The following is a 19,149-nucleotide window of genomic DNA, read 5'->3' as shown; positions in this document are numbered from 1 at the left end:
GGGGAGGGTACACTCTTCGGGGGCAAGGGGGGTTGTGTCCCTGGATGGTGTGTTCTGCAGCCTGGACTGAGGCTGTTGGCAAGGTGGGGTCACTCGGTGAAAATTCATTGATCTTGCTGACACTCCTGATTCGGGTTCTTTTTCTGGGGTTGTTATACTTAAAAAAAAAAAAAAAAAGGCCATGTGCCTGGGATGTAGGGAATGGAGAAAGCCATTCTTCACAGACTATAGATCAGTTTTCTACAGGGAGCCCAACCTGAGAGCTGTGAGGGTTCCTTTCTTAAAGCTGGGGCCTGCTCAGGCCAGAACTTGAAGAATTTGGGAGGAGGATGGGGCGCTTCTTCTAAAGCTTTTCTCATTTTAAGCAAGTAATGGATGCTGCTGGAGGGGGTGGCCCCTGATACTTTACAGCCGGGTCCACCAGTGCTCAGGTGAGATGTGTGTCCACAACCCTGCAGAGGGCGTGCTGGACCACCCAGCACAAGCTTTAGGAATCCCCCTTGGGGGGACCGAACATGGGACAGGAGCTAAGGGCCTGGTCACCATCTTCCTCCTTTTTCAGCTCGAGGGACCCTGGCAGTCACCTGGCACCAGTGATGAACTCCGGGCTGTCTGCAATGTGTGTGGGGCAGGGGTGGAGAGGATGGAGTTTGTGCCCACCGCTCATCAGGGCAGGAGTGTGGGGAGAAGCTGGTTTCAGGAGAGCGTATGACCGGGCCCCTCAGGATCACCTTGTCAAGAAGGTAGAGGCCATGGGTTGGTGGGTCACCGGGCTGGGTGGGCTCCTGTGATGGGATGGACAACTGGACTGTCAGAGTGGACATGACCATCGTGAGTACTGCCCAGGAATGGCTGCCAATCCAATCTCGAGGAGACCCAGGTTAGTTAAGGTGATGAATGCCAGGCTAACAAGAGGCCCCTCGGAACTCAGGCCAGAGAACCAGAGGGCCTGGAATTTGGGCCCGTGCCAGGGGCACTGCTCTGTTATCCCAAGTCACCTCCTCTCTCTGGGTCTCAGTGACATCCTTCTGAAAAGTGAGCGGGGAGACCCTATCTCTTAGTTATGATGTTCTGGGATTCTGGGCTGGATACTGGTGTTCTTGCCTGTCTGTTGTCCCTTACCTCTCCTTTTGGTCCACAGGCTCCATTTTCCTGGCCCTAATGACTGATTGAGGGAATTAAGAATTGTGCTATAGGACATGGGAGGTGTGTGTAAGAGATGGGAGGCATGTGTAAGAGATGGGTGCCATGTGTGTAAGAGATGCGTAGTGTGTGTGTAAGAGATCGGTGGTGTCTGTGTAAGAGACGGATGGCACGTAAGACTCTAGTCAGTGGTGGCTATTAGATTATTGCTTTGTGATAAAAACCACAGCTGAGCCTCTAGACCATCACTCAGAGGAAAGGTGGCCATTCTGACAAAGATGGCCACAACCCCCAGCTCTGGAGGTGGCAAGGACTGGCAAGCAGAAGCTGTCTGCCGGCCAGAGGGCTATGCAGTCCCTTTCCATTGTACAACTGTGGCTCTTGAGGTTGTAGGATTCTCTGGCTTGAAGTGTGGAACCCATAGCCACCGAATCACTGTTCATCTGGCCAGAAATGGAACCTACAATAGATACCATTGTGTGTGTGTGTGTGTGTGTGTGTGTGTGTATGTGAGTATGTGCCTATGTGGGGGCATGTTCGGCCCTGGTCAGCAGTCCATGTGACCCGTTAGCGTCCTGGGGGCCGGGCAGTCCAGGGTGCAGGGGTTGGGACCATGTGCCCTGGGGTGGGGGACGGTCAGCTGGACAGGTGGCCCTCTAGAGCCAGGTGGGCAGGTGGTGGGGGCTGAGCGGGCTGTCCACAGATGGCACAGACCACCCTTCCCTCACTGGGACCCCAAGGCAAGCTGAGCAAACAAGACATGGGACCAGAAACAGAAGGCCACCTAGACACCTGCGGGCAGGGGACCTTTGTGCTGGCTCTGGTGGGAGAGGCCAACCAACTGGAGAGCCAGGACCATCTCTGGGCCTCAGCTCCCTGCAGGTGAGCCAGAAGGAGGGCTGGGAGGAAGGTGAAGGCGGAAGCAGAAGACACCAACATTTTTAATTAGAAAGTTAAAAATTCCACCTATTTTCTCTCTTTTCCGTGTGCTGTTACAAGACTTGTGCCTTTCTCCAGTTTCCTTACCTTTGCAAGATTGGTGACAACCCGACAGCCGTGTGTGTAAAGCTTCTGTCACAAAGCCTGGCCCACAACTAGCCCCTGCCGAGGGGGAGCTCTTTTAATTAGTGACACTGATGTTGAAAATACAGGCATGCTCCCAGCCCTGAGCACTGAGAATTACCACCGTCAATGCCTCCTCCCACACTGGACAAGACAGTTTACATAAATGCCCAGGGAAAGGAGGAGACCTCCTCACCAAGGGCAGCTGATCTCCTCAGCCTGGCAGAGGCACCTGGAGACAGGTTCGTGAGCACCAGACGGCAGAAAGTGCTTTCTGCCCCACAAAGCGTGACCTAGCCATCTGAGCTGGCCATGGCTGAAGTCATCCAACAACCAGGTCCTACCTCAACCTCCTGCTGCAAGGTGAGCTGCCGCTCCAGGCTGCACTCCACCATCTCTGTGGTCACAGGGAGCTTCTTGGGCAGTTTCGTGCAGCGCCGGATCAACACTGGGTTGCAGCCATTCAGGAACTGGTAGCCAAACATGAGGTCTTCCTGCCAGTGGTTCATGACCCGCTCTAAAGGGGAGAAAACTGTGGCCTTGCCCAAGCTCTGAGTAGCGGCAACCCGGGCTGAAGCCCTTCTGAACCTGGCTGAGGACCAGAGTCCCTGCTGGGTCCCATCCCCCAGGTGTTTGCCGGCCAGCTGGTCAACGATGAATCCTGCTGGCTGTGCCCTACTGCCCGACCCCTGGCTCAGGACATGGCGGTACCCTGTTCTCCCTGAGCTGCCTCTGGTGGCTCAGAAGGTTCTTGGGGAATTCTGTTCTCAAGAACACCACCAAAAATGGACAAATGGGATTGCACCAAACTAAAAAGTTTCTGCACAGCAAAGGAACAGTCAACAGAGTGAAAAGAACCTACAGAGTAGCAGACATGTGTGAACTGAACATCTGATAAATGGTTCATCTCCAAAATCTATAAAGAACCCCTACAACTCAATAGCAAAAAAACTAATAACCTGATTAACAAATGGACAAAAGACTGGAACAGACATTTTTCTGAAGAAGACGTACAAATGGCCAGCAGGTATATGAAAAATTGCACAATGTCACTAATCATCAGGGAAGTGCAAGTGAGAACCATAATGGGGTACCGCTTCGCACTTGTCCGGATGGCTATCATAAGAACAAGACAGTGGGGGTTGGAGAGGGTGTGGAGAAACTGGAACCTTGTGCACTGCTGGTGGGAATGCAAAATGTGTGGCCACTATGGAAAACAGTAGGGTGGGGTCCCCCAAAATTAAAAGTAGAACTACTGTATGATCCAGCGATCCCACTTCTGGGTATTTATCCCAAAGAACTTAAATCAGGATCTGGAAGAGATATCCACACTCCCATGGTCACTGCAGCACACTTCCTAACAGACGAGGTGTGGAAACAGCCTTAAGAAAGGAAGGAAACCCTGCAGTTTGCCAGCGTGGGTGAACGCAGAGGACATGATGCTAAGGAAACCTGCCAGTCATGGGGAGACAAATACTACACGATGCCACTGACACGTGGTCGTTAACAGTCACACTCCTAAAGTCAGAATGGTGGTTGCCCGGAGCTGCGGGAGGGGAAATGTGGAGTTACTACCCAACGACCAAGAAGTTTCAGTTAAGCAAGATGAATATGTTCTAGAGATCTGCTGTACAACATTGTGCCTCTAGGGGAAAGGGGGACTCCAGACCTTCCACCTAAGTTGAAGGGAGAAGAGGGGAGAAGGACAGGAGAAGAGGAGAGAAAAGGGAAGAAGGAGGGAGAAGGAGGGGAGAAGAAGGGAGAAGGAGGGAGAAGAAGGGAGAAGGAGGGAAGATGGAGGGAGAAGGAGGAGAGAAGGAGGGAGAAGGAGGGGAGATGGAGGGAGATGTAGGGAGAAGGAGGGGAGATGGAGGAAGATGGATGTAGGGAGATGGAGGGAGAAGGAGGGAGAAGGAGAAGGAGGAAGAAAGGGGGAGAAGGAGGGAGAAGGAGAGGAGAAGGAGGGGAGAAGGGGGAGAAGGAGGGAGCAGAGGGGCCTCCTGGGGAGAAGTCTACGCAGGGTCTTCCCAGGTGCTTATTTCAACGCCCATTCTTCACCCACCATTCCTGTTTCCTTATCTTTACTGTTTTTCCTTCCTGGACCATCCCTGATAATTATGCTGCTATTGCAAGTCAACACCTACCAAACATATCCTAGTCCAAGCAAACCCAAGGTCACTTTTCTGTAAATGCTTAAAAAACACGCTAAGTTCTGCTTTTACTCTGCAGGTGTACCATACATGACTGATTCACGTAAATACAAAGTTCTGAGACCTTCGATGACGAAGTGAGGTTGAAGGTGCTTAGCCCTGAGTGCCCAAGGAGGTGAAAGCTCTGGGCAGGAGGGGGGACCACTGGGAAACTGCGGGGGCTGTGGCAGGGGTGCGGGCCTGGCTGATGGGGAGGAGCCAGCTGCCAAGTGGGAGCAGGGGTGGGGCGGCCCTTTCCTAGTCCCAGGCAAATCTCCCCAGCCCCACAAGAGACCCGGGGGAAGGGGTGTGTACGCTCACCAGAAATAGTGTTGCTGATCTTGACAAAGATTTTCTCGAAATCGGCAAAGTCGCTCCAGGAAGACTGGAACATGTGCATGAAGCGGTTGATGAACAGGTTCTCCATCCTGCAGACCGGGAGACAGCGTCCCCACTTGCACTCGCTCTGGCCTTGCCCCCCTCCACACAGCCTCCTCACACTGTGGCCTCCTGGGCAGCAAGGAACTGAACCCAGGACCGCTCTGGGAGGACAGCCGTTCAGCCTGGTGGAACCAGGACAGGAACCAGCACCGATGCCGATGCTCTCCCTACTGCATCTCCCCTGGAAAGGAAAGTCGCCACCACCCTCGAGAACAGCCCACAGTGCCTCCAATCCCCTCCACACCGGCTTTCACCCATGCCTTCAATCATTCAGTAAAGTTCTGCTGCTCCCACCAGGGACCAGCTCCCAGGCCCAGAGCACCCTAGTTCCTACGCAGCTACTCCAGCCAGTCACCTGGAGTTTTAGGGCATGAGCAGTTTGATTGAGTTCATCCCTTACTTTCTGCCTAACTCTGGCTCTGTGCCTGGTACTGAGAGAGAGAGAGTTTTCCAAATGCTCCTTACACAGGATGGCCAAATAAGCCAGGACAGGAGCTTCATAAATCCAAAAAGCAGGCTGCACACACTCAGGAGTGAGATCTGAGTGGTCCGAGCAATCCCAGGGGCTTACCGGAGGAGGGAACTCTGGAATGGGCCTGGGAATGGTGGGGGAGAGAGGTCTCCCAGACTTCCCTACTAACTCAAGCAAGGTGCAGGACTGAGGGTAGGGCCTTCTGGTCAGTGCTCATGTGACACATTCTGCCTCAGTTTCTCTCTCTGGAACACCCACAGCTAAGGGTAACAGGCAGTCACACTGTTCCCTCCCCACTGTCAATGCTCACCACCCACTCCAGAGGTCAAGCCTCCCGCCTGCACTGCCTTTTGTATATCCTCACTAGGGGCCTTTGCACGTGCTGTTCCTCTGCCTGAAATGCCCTCTTTCTTCTCCTCCTGGGTCTATGGGGTCAGTGTATCTGGAGGGCTGGCCTCGAGGACCCCCACACCTCCTCTGATCTCAGGGTAGCTCCCTTTCCCCAGCTCAGGCCGCCCCATGATGCCCTCTCAGCGGTGCTGAGCCCTGCTTCTGCCTGCAGCGTCGGAGGACAAAGGTGCATCTGCACTGCTCTGCGCGGAGCCGGGGCCTCCAGGCTCTCCAGTGACTCTGGCAGCCCTGATCACTGACTGAGAGAGACAGTGTATATACCCAGGCAGGGGACCATGCTGGCCAGTGCTCCTCCTGGGGAACCCCCTTCCCATCCACCCACCTCCCAGGCATGAGCAGCAGAGTCAATGCCCCCCAGAAGCAGCAGCCCAACCTGTGCAAGCCTGGGGCCCTCCTTAGACTCGCTCCTTGGTGGGGAGTGGGTGGGAGGGGATAGGGTTGGTGCTGGCTGGGGCCTGAGCACTGTTGCAGGACAGCGTGGGAGTTCCAAAGCCACCTCACACCTTTCCCAGCAGCATCAAAGGACTGAGATTTGGGTGTTTTGTCCAGAGTGACCCTGGCTGATGGGGACAGATGGCTGTCTCATCCCAGGGGAGCTACCAGGGAGCATGCACGAGGGCAGCAAGTCTGAGTGACTGAATGCAGGAAAGCAGGGTTCCCTCCTAGCCCTGCCAGATGTGGGAAAGGCACGTGAGGCAGAACACAGCACACCTTTATGACTCCCCTTCCGATCCTCCTGCTCAATCTAGCAAATGCTTCTTCTCTGCACCAGCTGCCCTGGGAACCCTAGGAGGCCATGCTGCCCCGGAGTGGGTCCAGGAGCCATGAGGCTGGTCATCTCTATGGGCCTTGCCTTCTCTGAGTTGGATGACCCAGCTGCCTGAGGGTTCTGGAGAGGCTGCAGTGCTGGGAAGGTGCTGAGGTGCAGCCTGGGCCATGCCATGTGCACAGCCTGCGCTCCACACCCCGGGGCTGGAGAATGAGCTGGACTTGTCCTATAGGCTGGACTGGTCTCTTCAACACTTTATCCTAGACCCTCCCCAGGAGGGAGGGGCTCTTACACGCACGCTTATTTTGCACACACGCTTTGAAGCCTCACCACGGCTAGGCAGACCCCGCTAAGCTGCTGTCAGCGTCACTACCCCTTCCTCAGCCAGCATCTGCTCTCCTCCTCCACCTCCCTCATCCGCTCAGCCTCCTGGGGCAGACAGCAGCGTTAACCGAGAGTAAACCACACTTTGACATCCACAGTCAGACCGGGTGTGGAAAAGGACACGTTTCTGGGAGAAGACGGGCCTTCCCAGGTCTCTGCAGGCCCAGGAGCCCCAGCATATGCCACATGGTGCCCAGGAAAGAGGTCCTGAGGTCTGAGGATCTTGTGGGGAACCGGGAGTGAGTCACAGCCCTTGGCTCAATGTCTCCCCAGCTGGGTGTCTTTGACTTCAAAACAAAAGGCTGGCACTGAATACAGGGTGGGGTGGGCTGGTACCCAGAGGAAGCCACAGATTCAGGAAGAAGTGGAATTAGGAGGAAAACATTTGCATGTCATCTCAAGGCAAAATATTTTTACATGCTTACAGACAACCGGACTGTTGGGACTCCGATGACCTGTTCCTGCACAAAGAGGAACCTGCAGCCCAAAGAGGGCAACTGGTTCATTCAGGGTCACACAGCCAGCGCCAACATGCACTGGGCTGCTTGCCCTGTGCCAGGAGAGAGGACAGCTCTGGTCTCCTCTGCTTCCCCTGCCCCTTTCCTTCTAACAGCGTCTCCATTTTCCACTTCACAGTTTTGCTGTTTGGAGAGGGGGGGCAGCGCCTGCAGAGGAGGGCTGCCTCATTCCAGGCAGAGCAGGTGGCTCAGAAGAGACAAGTCCCCGGAATTACTCACAAGTGGCATGGAGGCTGAACTGCCCAAAGCCAGAGATTCAATGGGGAAGGTCTCTCTGGTGACCTCAGCCACAAGTTTGTTTTCCATAGCAGGACTTGATTTAACCATGGGCAGAGTGGCACACTCCAGCGTGGGCTGCAGGGACACAGGCTAGCTAGGTGCTGGCTTTGTGGGTTCTCTTTATCAGGAACTGTCCATACAGAGCAGGCTGCCAGGCACTTGGATGTCCCTTCCCTAAAGACACTCCATCAGACCTCTAGGGGGCTGCACCAAGGGGTCTTGGAGCCCCTGACCCAAGTGCTGGGGTCTGGACGCAGTCTGGATGGGGCTGGGAGTCCCTGAGAGATGGCAGCTGAAATGGGGCTGCTCAGCACCAGGTGTTAAAGGCCTGGCCTAAGATCTCAGCCCCATCACTCCCCAGCCATGTGGCCTTGGGCAAGTCCCTAATCTTGCCGCATCTCAGTTTTCTCACCTGTGAAATGGGCACAATGACTGTCCCTGCCTCACAAGGCTGACATAATGTACAGAAAGCCCTAGTTCATAAAAAGAGTTCAACAAATGTTAGCAAGTAGTGCCCCAATTGTTCCTCATTATTAATATTAAAGTCTACAGCCTTAAGCACTGGCATTCTGGGGGACAAGCAGACAAATTCAAAATCCTATCTGTAGCAAGCTCTGGCCTTTGGCCCTGAGCCCGCTCACACCACCAGAGGCTGCCTGGGGCTGTCAAACCTCATCAATGCTCCCAAGCGGCACCCATCTCCCCCTTTCCTTCCCCGGCTCCCCTTTGTAAGGATCACTCTATTTTCCTGACAGACGGATCCACAGGCCAAGGAAGCCTGGGGGTCCCCCCTCAGTCTCTCCATTATGCCTGAATTCCAACCAGATCCCAGGTCCATCCACACCACATCCCACAATCTTCCCCACTCTCCCACTTCCCCTCTTCACCAGCTCTAGGCTCTCTCCTCTGACCCCTGAAGGCAGCCAGGCCGAGTTTCTGCAATGCAGCAAGGATCCCTCTCAGAGCTCCCCATCTGTCACCGAACCCCGCAAATGTAGGCGTGGAGCAGTCCGTGTAGGCTGTGGCAGCTCTTCTGAGGCCATCCTCCCAGGAAGCCATCTGTGGTCACAGTGAGGTGCCCCTGGGACCTCAGGCAGAAGGGTGCCCCTTCAGGGAGCTGCCTCCATCCGATCCCATCTGATGGGAAATGCCCAGAGCATGAGGGTCCGAGCCCCTTGGTCTTGGCACGAGGCTGGTCACCTCCTCTAGAACTCAGTCCCATTTCTGCAGTGTTCTACCTTACTAGGAAGGAAGCTCTCTTTCTTAATTTCCTTTGAAGGGTCATTCCCTTATCAGCCCACCAATGCCTGCAATCCAGCTCTAGTCTGCAAACCGTGAGTGGTGAGTAAACGCCCAAGTTGTTCCTCCTTTGATGCCACCAGGAAATGTTACAATGCACTTGGCTCTGTGAACAGGCCCTGCCACAGCTGACCTTGGCCTAAGGTGCCCTCTCTGCCAGAGCATCCTTGTCCCATTCCTCCAGGCCCCTGCCTATGTTTGCCTGTTCACTTCAAGGCCAGGCCAGATGCCTTCCTGCTGTGAAGACTTCATGGTCCCCATAAGAAGACAACACCAGACAGAGTGAGGGGTCCTCTGTGAGTCCTTGAGGGCGGAAGCCAATCTGAGGGGGCAGGTGTTCAGCAGGTGTGTGATGATGGAAACCTGGGTCCTGTTGGCCTGACCCCATTACCAAGAATGGATGGAAACTAATGCTGTTTTTAGGGAGCATCTTCTCTGTGCAGGGTTGACATACGTGGCCTCATTATATTCTCACAACAGCCCTGAGCAGGAGCTGTGGTCTCATTCTTCAGGTGAGACTCTGAGGCTCAGAGAAGTTAGCTTCCTTAACATCACCCTCCACTGGCCCAGAGACCTCTCCCACATGCCCCTCATCTTCTTAGGGTGGGGGGTACTCTGAGCTATCTCCTTGAGGTCCAGTCCCCTTTATTCAGGCTGCACCCTCCTCAAAGGCAGGGGGCACATCTCTCATTTCCTTCTTAGAACCTCACGGTGCTCAGCCAGCAGAGGCAGGGCTTAGCTGAGCAACCCCCCAAAAGCTGTGCTGTACCAGGAGGGGCTGAGCGTCCATTTCAAGATTTCTTTGTTTGTTCCTGCCAAATAGTCCACAGTTCAAGAGACCAAATTATATGGCAGATGTGGAGAAAGACGGGCTATCATGTCATTGGAGAAATGGTGGCCTGTGCGGCCAGTACTGGGGAGCACAAGGGAGGAGACCTCACTCAGGCCCAGGGGCTTCTAGGAGCTTCTGGGAGAAGGTCCTGAAAAATGATGAGTTTAGGCCAAGAAGGGAAGAATAGTATGTGAGTTGCAGGGAATGGCACAGGCAAAGACAAAGGGCATGAAGATGCCTTGCTAACTAGTTCTGGATGCATATGGCTGGGATGTTCTCTGTATCTGGGGGCAGGAGGGAAGGCAGAGGAGCCCGGCAGAGATGTGCCGGCTCTCTCCTGGAGCTAGGGTTATCAGTGAGGGTTTTATGGGGAAGTAAAAGAATTATATTTGCCTTTGTAGAAGGAGCTTCCAACAAACTATATGGGAACTTGAGAATGAACTTCCAATTGCTATGTTGGATGGATCCTAGGGAAACAGGTAGAAGGGTATTCCTGAATGTCCCAGGGAGGGATGACAGAGCTGGGAGGGAAGGACATACATCCTGAGACCCCAGGGGATAGACATGACCCCACAGGCAACTGGGTGGAGGATGAGGCCAAGGGAGGCATGGAGGCCAGTGGTTCCAGCCCTGACTATACACTGGAATCCCCCAGGGGACTCCGAGAACATATGTAGAAATGGCGTCACAGAGGCTGGGTTAGCAGTCTGGGCATGGCCAGGCGGGGCGAGCTCGCAGAGAGAGTCCAGCTAAGAGGCTGTCAGCCTTGTAGGGGTACATGAGAGGAGAAAGGTGATTGTGCGTGTGCATTTGTGTGTGTGGCAGAGAGAGAGATGGAAAGAGAATAAGACAGAGAGTGAGTGTGGGTGAAGTACCCATGAGGTGATAACAAAGGCCTCTGAGAGGCCACCTGGGTCATACTCCATTCCTTACGATAGAGTTTACTGAGCACCTACTCTGCGGAGCTGCTGAGTTAGGCTCCTGAGATACAAAGACGGCAATTAATTTCAGGAACACTGAGCAGACATAAGAAAGGCACAATCTGGCCTTCACTCCACTGTCCATCCACTCACCCTCCATCCATCTATCCACATATTCTTCTACCAGCCATCCACCCTCCTTCGTTCCCTCCATTCTTCCACCCAACATCCATCCATCCATCCCTCTACCATCCATCATCCACTATCCCTCCACCATCCTTCCATCCATCCCTCTACCATCTATCTATCCACCATCTACCCATCCACCCATCGTCCACTATCTCTCTATCATCCATCAATCCATCCTTCTACCATCCGTCTATCGACCATCTACCCATCCATCCATCATCCACTACCCATCCACCATCCATCCATCCCTCTACCATCCATCTATCCATCCATCCATCCATCATCCACTATCCCTCTGCCATCTATCCCTTCTCCATTACTAAGAAGAGTTGGTCCTATTCCACAAAGCAGTATCATCTCCTCTGACCTTGCTGCCTCTCCATCCTTATTATTTTCTCTCCAGTCTGCCCCCTCGCAAGGGCCTTCTTTCCTGCTCGGACCATCCTGGTCAGGGCTTTGCCCTAAAACCCACATGACTTTGGGAATCCCTGGGTGGGACATGAGACATTTAATTGCCCTGGTGTTTCCAGAAAGCCAGATGTTGGGTACTACACTGCATTACTAATGTAGATGTTTGGTTTTAGTTTTTCTTCCTAGTTGATCTCAGTTGTAGCAGGAAAAAAAATATCCCCTGCTTTGGACCCAAATAGTTCTGAATTCAAATTCTGATTGTGTCGATCTCTGCCTAAGTGTCCTGAGACAAATTCCCTGACCTGGATCCAGCAGAACATCAGCTTATTTACCTGGAAACATTCAAGAACAGTGTCTACCTCCCAGGATGGCTGTGAAGGTTAAAATAGATGATTCTACTAGAAAACACCCACAGTTATGAGCCTGGCACTCAGCAGAGGCGTGATGAGTGTTAGGCCCCACCACCTCCTCCCCCCAAGGTAGGTGCAGCCTGAGGGACAAATGCCCATGGTCTTTCCATTTCCATAGAGGGGGTCCCCTATGGAGGTTGATTGTGAGGCTGTGTTTGCATGTAGAGTTCTTCCTAAATGTGCAAAGGAGGAAGAAGACTTTGGCACAGGCCTGAGTGTGTCCAACCAGGTGAGGGGCCCTTCTCGAGGGGAGCAGCTCTGCTCTCGGCAGATGCAGCCACCGAAGCTGGCTGGGTTAATGGCTCTCCACCCGTCTGCCTCCTGGATATGCCTACAGGAGGCCAGGGCCCCACCCAAGAGACTCTCCTTCTGGCTGTGGAGTTGGCCTGGAACCAGCGGGTGCTGAAGCTCAGTAGGGTGGCAGAATGATGGATGTAGAGTTTTCTAGATGTGTATGATTGTGAGAACACCTTAAAGTGTCAAGGCGCACCTCAGGGCTCCCCAACTGGCCCTGGGATGGCGCTGGGGCTCCATATGTTTCAGGAGCCCCCAGGGAGTCTCAGTAGAAGCCCTGTGGGAATTCAGTCATAAAGAAGGAGCACAGAACTCATATCTCTGCTGCTTATCAGCAGAGGCCTCTGAACAAGGTATGTGACTTCCTTAGTCTTCAGATTCTCCAATGATAAGGTGAGGGTAACAACTGTGCCTGTCTCATGGGGCTGCTGGGATGGACAGCCAGGGATGGGTGTCAGCGACCAGCACAGCCACGGTGGCCATTCTCACTGCAGAGCCCTGCTACCTAGGTGACAGTCTGGACCCTGACCATCCTTGAACTGGCCCAGGGGGGATGAGACGTGGATGGGGATGGGGCACTTCAAGGAAAGACCTAGACTTTGGGCTGATGACAGAGCTATGTCTGGTGTCTGGAGTCATCACGGTGGTCACTTGGTTTAGATACAGGCCACCCTGCGGCTGTGCACTGAGGATCCAGTCAAATGATGTGGGAAGAGGCGCCCAGATGAACCACCCCCCAGCCCCAAGCCCCTACAGAGAAAGGAGTGAGGGTCCCACCCATGCCCCGACCCATGGAGGGCCTGCCCAGCATCCTTAAGCTCTTAGAAACTCACGCTCTGGAGTAGTTCAGAACGAAGTCCACACCCTTCTCACTATCAAACTGGATGTCTCGGGGTAAATCCTTGTGACATTTGGCATCAATACTCAAAGGGAAGCCAGGGTTCCACTCCATCCACCTGAGAATGAATAAGAGGAAGAAAATTTTATCAAATGCCTTGCCTTTGGGTTGGCCCCTCAGGCTAAAGGCTGCCCATGTGGTCTGAGGGTGTATCCTCCGTCAGCTGAGTGTGCAGCCTGAGAGGTAAGGAGACCCGTCCCAGGGGCTGGTGGTAGTCTGCTTGCCTGTGCCCTGAGCATCACAGTAGGAGGCCCAAGGTCCTCTGAACCTGAGACTGGGCTCTTGGCAGAAGGGTAGAGAATGGTAGGTGTGCATAAAAAGAAGTTGAAAGGAAGCAGCCGAAGACTTCACTGATTTGATGGGACACTCAACCGCCATCTCTCCCCTGGGATAGAGCAGCCCTGCTGGTCACCGGAGGTAGAAGTGGGTGAGGCTCCCCCAATTCCAGGCTGACCTGGGAAGCCAGTATCCCTCCAGTTCTGTCGACATGCCCCTGCACCGTATGTGGCAGCTGGGGAATGGGGAATGGGGACGGCGGTCACTCCTTCCCAGTAGGGTGCCCAGGACAGCAGGGTGATTGGATGCGGGGCTTTAGGCACAGATGCTGTCCGTGGCCGGCTTAGTGACTGTTATAATCAAAATAATTCCCCCCAAACATGGGCCATGCACTCTGTGCAGCCCAAATTTTCCAATCCTGGTTTCTTGAAACTTATCCTGTAGCACTGGGCACATACATTTTGTTTTTGTTTTTAATTTATTTTTTTAAAGACTTATTTATTTTAGAGAAAGAGCACCTGCAAGCATGGTGGGGAGGGGCAGAGGCAGAAGGAGAAAGAGAATCTCAAGCAGACTCCCCACTGAGCACAGAGCCTGACGTGGGGATCCCACGACCCTGAGATCATGGCCTGAGCTGAAATCAAGGGTTGGACACTTAACAGTCTGAGCCACCAGGTGTCCCTTAAATTTTACTTAAAAACAAAAAAACTTTATTTTTTTTTTCTTTGCTTACCACAAAACTCAAACTAACCAAGATTGTTTCTTTAGCTCAGGGAGAATGATCCTGTATTTGTTTAAAAACCAAAATTTACATTCTGAGTAAACAGCTTTTCCTTTTGTATTCCTAATTCTCCTTTAATAAAATCTCTCTTATGACAGGAAACTAAAGCGCTAAAAGTTGAAGTCATGAAAAATTCTGGCATCCCTTTAATATCAGCTTGTCCTTTTACTGTCATGAAAGTCCCTATGGTTTCTCATGCTGTCCTGTTGGCCCAGTAAGACTCCCACTAGGACCACCAGAGGTAAACAGGAACTGGATATGCTCAGCCAGAGCAGATGCATTTTGAAAAGCATTTTCTGTCATGCAGTACTGTCACTTCTCACTGTTGGCTTACTTACAATATTCTATTTTCCTGGACTTTAACCTTCTATATTTGTTGTATATGTATTAGCATCACTGCTGGTACATTAACAGGATAAAATGTAGACACGTGTACGTCAACTAATCTACTGATTTTTTCCCCTTTGTTTTAGAAAATGATTCATTTCCTCGAACTCCCGGCCTCTCGCTGCTGTTCCCCAGGCCTCCTGAGGGTGACAGCACTGAGAGATGGACGTGCCCCATCAGGGTGGTCAGAAGACTAGGGCCACTTAGTGCATGGAGACAGTACAGTTCGTAAGCTCACCACCAAAAACGTTGGTGTCCCTCCTACTGCAGGCCACTGCTGTCTCAGACACCTAACAGGCTGACCTGCACAGAGGTCAAAGGACTTCATGCCCACCGATAATAGGCAAAGAAAATAAGAAGAAAAATAAAATCACACTCCACTGAGGAAGGCCAAGTTGAACAACAAGGCCGAAGGAAGGAAAGAAGCAAAAAAGACATTTATTTTAAAAAAGGAGAAGTGTTAAAGAGATATAAGTAGAATGTTAAAAGACTTTCTTCAATAGCAAAACATGATTTCTGAATTGAAAATTCAACAGAGAAATGGGAAAAGAGAACAGTCACTGAGAGATCTAATTTGTCTCCTGGACAAAATTTGTTCATTCAATAAATAATTACTGAGAACTTGTCATGGGCCAGGCGCTGCTCTGTGCAAAATGGAAGAGAATGTAACACAAATACAGAGCAAAACCACAGAGAAAAGGAAACAATGATGGGGATTAAGGAGTGTACTCGTGATGAGCACTGAGTGTTGTATGGAAGTCTTGAATAGTGTACTGTTATGTATGAAACTAGTATGATGCTGTATGTTAACTACCTGGGATTAAAATAAAAACTTAAAAAAACCACAGGAGACATGAAAGGCAGATATAGAAGATTTAACATACAGAGACTAAGAGGTCCAAAAGGAGAGAGAGAAATATATGGAGAAGTAAAAATCAAGAAATAAGAGAAAAACTTTCTTAAGTTGAAAAGACCTCAATTTACTGAGTAAGTCCTAGGCAGGAAAGAAAAGGAAAAAGGGCATGTTTAGATATATACTGCCAAAGAGAGAGAAGACCGTGTGTGTGTGTGTGTGTGTGTGTGTGTGTGTGTGTGTGTTGGGGGGAAGAAAGAGAAAAGGAGGGAGGGAAGGAAAGGAGGGGGTGAGGGGAGGATGCGGGAGGGAGAGGAACTGGGGAGAGAAGAGAGATGCTCTCATAAGCTCATGAGTTTCCAGGAAAAGAAAAATAATAGAGTTATCATTAGGTTTTTCATTTTATACTGAAAATGGGGAGACAGTGTGAAGTGTTTACAGACTTCTTTTTAGGTCATCCTCTAAGCCTCTTATATCATCAAGTAATTGGTGAGGGCGGGAGAATTTTTGGGGGGTGGGGACAAGCACCGACTCAGATATTATATTACCCCCAAACCTCTTCTGAGGAAATTAACTGAAGAAGTTCAGCCAAAAAATTAGAATGAACCAAGAAGTTCTGAAATATAGTAAAGAGTATTCATCAAAAAACAATAGCAAGTATAATTGTAAATAAACAAAAATATCAAAGGTATTTTTTTCAAAAATCAAGACCATCATTGCTGCTATTACTTGTTTTGGGAATTCTAGCTGTGAAATAAGAAAAAAAATACAGCGATGTAAATAATGGAAAATAACAGACAAACTTATCATCATTTAGATAGTATGACTGACTAGGTAACTAAAAAGACTCATTAACAGAAAAGATTAGTGCCAATAAAAGAGCTTAGTAAGATGTCAATACAAGGAAAATATTTTAAAAAATAACTAATTTATCTTTATCCCAGCAATATTTATTTACAAACAGAAGAATATGCCACTCAGAATGGTACAAGCTATACTTTCTTTTGTCTAAAGTACCCACAGAGGAGAAAGACCTGCAAGAAGAAAATTAGAAACTCTACAGAAGGTCATTACACAAGATCTAGGTGGGGGAAGGCACACTGTGTTCTAGGTCTCCACGGGGGGTGGGGAGGACTGACTGTCATCGGCATGTCAGTACATACATATTTATATGTAATTCAAAGCAATTCTCATCATGAAAATCTTAAAAGAGAACAAACAGTGAGAGAATGACAGAGCTATTAACATATATTAGAAAGTTAATAAAAAAAAAAGAAAGTTAAATATTCAAAACATGGCACTGAGCTGCAGAGTGGAAAAGTGGACTAACATGTGGAGTCCAGAAACAGCCCCAAGAAGATATGTAAATGTGACAGAAAACTAGCTAACACTTATCCAGGGCTTTTTAGGTACCAAATACTAGTCTATGTGTTTTCATGGTTTAATCTATTTAATTCTCTCAAAACCTGGTGAGGTAGTACTATTCTCTTACCCATCTTCTAGATTGAGGGGGTGAGGCACACAGAGACTAAGCAACTTTTGCAGGACATGGAGTGAGCTGAGCTTGGAAGCGGGCTTCAGAGCCCGTGTCCATCCATAACCACTGTCCTAGGCTGGCTCTGCACAGTGGGGGTCCGCTCCAGGCAGGAGGGAGGAATATAATCCGTAATAAGTGATACTGGGGGTGCTGGACCCCTGCGTCACCATCGTGTATAAAAATACACGGCAGGCAAATTAAAAGCCGAATGTTAAAGACTAAATTGCAAAAGTATTAAACAAAAATAAAGGTGTATTTATGTAACACTGGGGTGGGGAGGGCCTTCTTACGCAAAGCAGGAAACCCAGAAGCAATACAGGAAAACCAATACATGTAGTTAAGAAAACAAAGAACTAAAATCTTCCGTGACAAAAGCAACAGAAGACAAATGACATGTTCTATACTTAGAAGGATACTAGCCTGATATACAGAGGGCTCCTTTGGATTAATTGTAAGGAAGGGAGAAAAATAAAGCCTACACACAGGCAATTCAAAGAAGAGGCCCTCCACAGAGGTGAAACTCACCAGTGGTGAGGGGAATGAAGATTAAAACAACAATGGGGTCCAACTTGAGGATTTTTAGATTGTTAAAAATATAAAAGATCGGCATGACCAGGTATGTCATAGGTATACACATGCAACTGGAAAATTGCACCAAAAATTAGCATAAAATTGTGGGAAAGGACTTTTGTTAGTATTTCTTAAAATTAAACTGCTACTTTGACCCAGGAGTGTGAGTTCTGGAACTTAATGGACAGTGATGAAAGCACCAGGACATCCAGCTGCTTGTGGAAGGCTGCGTCCTGCAGCCCTGTGGGTGATGCCAGAGACAGACAGACAGATGAAAACCAAGCTGAATGTCCATCAGTAGGGGAATGGTTGAATTCTTACACAGCTAGAAATATGTGGCAATTTAAGAATGAGGAAATCAAGGAGATACGATTTCAGGACATTAGACTGACCTGAACAAGAATGTCTCAAGATGAAAAGTATGTCAACAATGCAAGGAAATTGCAGCCCTCAGAAATAGCTGCTAGGGGTGAAAGCTGGCAGAACCTCTTTGGGACACAACTGGCAATATCTAGAAAACTTAAAATGTGGCCTGCAATCCTGCACGTCAATCCATAGGAATATCCCCTAAAGAAACTCTTCCATGACAGCACCAGGAGACGTACGAGGAAGCTGCCTGAGGTGCGGCTGGTGACAGCCAGGAATGAACGACGGCCCACCTGTCCATCCGCTGGAGAGTGGGCGAGCCTGGTGGTTTGCTCCTACCATGGTGTGCTGTCCAGATGCCTAACGAGTGGATGACACCTATCTGGGTCAACTGGCTGCCCTCAAAACAGAATAATGGGTGAAAAAAGCAAGTCACGAAAAGATTACGTATTATAAATCGCAAACCATTACACTACACGCTGCCCTGTCTGAGTGCACCATCTACATCTATGCAGTCACAGTAAGAAAAGGGCAGTGCGTGATGAGCCGTGTGGGCTTCTCCAACTGCCTGCCTTGCTGACTAAGGGCCAAGGGCCAGCTGGACCTGCAGCTTGCTGACAGACTGGAGACAGTTCTTACTTCACTTCTAAACTCTCTTCTGGAACCCCGAGAGTTCAAGTGAAAGAGGAACCCCTAGATTATGCAGACGATGCAAAGTTCAGTGTTTCCTGAACGGAAGGAGAGGAAGGCATCTGAAAAGGACAGATGAGTGGAAGGAGGAAGAAAAAAATGACGATTAGATCTAAGAAAGGGGAAAACTGTTTCACCAGAAAACTCTTGGCCCCATTTTCCTAGTCACAGCCCTATCCCTGTGAAACAAACACACCCCTGGATCCACCACTCCTTAGGAAAGGGGCATTTTCCAAAGGGTGTTCCACGAAGGACTTGTTCTGCTGGATGTTAAGAATTATATGTCAAATTCTCTTGGGAAACACTGGACTAAAAAAAATTAAGCACAGTCCACTAGCACAGAACTTCTCAGAATTCTCCATGCTTATGTGCCTAGAAACCTCCAGGAAGGGCATGGGATTTCCTGAACTTGTCTTATCTTGCGGACAAAGTTCTGGGACAGTGCTCCAGGGCACACTTTGGAAAATACTGAGTTAAGACAATGTGCCTGTAAGACTAATTTATCAGCTGGTAACATCTTAGTCTGAGTTACAGTGGAACTGATAAAACTTGTCCACTCACCAAACAGGATACAAACAGGCCCGATTCTCTGAAAGTTGTTTAGCACCACCACAATCTAAGATTCCCTCTCCCCACAGGGCCAAAAGTACATGAAGTGCTCACTGTAGGGGTTTTGACAGGGGTGGCTGAAGTGGGGAGGAAAGCTGAGGAAGGAATGTAGAAATAACAACTCTCAAAAAGTTGAAAATATAGCTACCCTACAACCCA

The 19,149-nt window shown here is 50.2% G+C and overlaps 1 protein-coding gene across 1 annotated transcript in view; it reads right to left on the bottom strand.

Moving 5' to 3' along the window:
- ALOX5 (arachidonate 5-lipoxygenase) overlaps positions 1-19,149 on the bottom strand; it is a 41,834-nt gene that overhangs the window by 11,482 nt on the left and 11,203 nt on the right. Inside the window, exons 4-6 of the mRNA XM_032837471.1 lie at positions 12,857-12,979; positions 4,716-4,822; positions 2,550-2,722 (exon numbers count right to left, since the gene is read on the bottom strand). Coding sequence (XP_032693362.1) covers positions 2,550-2,722; positions 4,716-4,822; positions 12,857-12,979 — 403 coding nt within the window. The remainder of the gene's footprint in view (positions 1-2,549; positions 2,723-4,715; positions 4,823-12,856; positions 12,980-19,149) is intronic.

This window comes from Lontra canadensis, unplaced genomic scaffold, assembly GCF_010015895.1.
Source record: "Lontra canadensis isolate GAN:19392208 unplaced genomic scaffold, GSC_riverotter_1.0 scaffold3, whole genome shotgun sequence".
NCBI lineage: Eukaryota > Metazoa > Chordata > Mammalia > Carnivora > Mustelidae > Lontra > Lontra canadensis.
The sequence above is the reverse complement of the archived record's forward strand: the minus strand, read 5'-3'. Positions and strand labels throughout refer to the sequence as shown.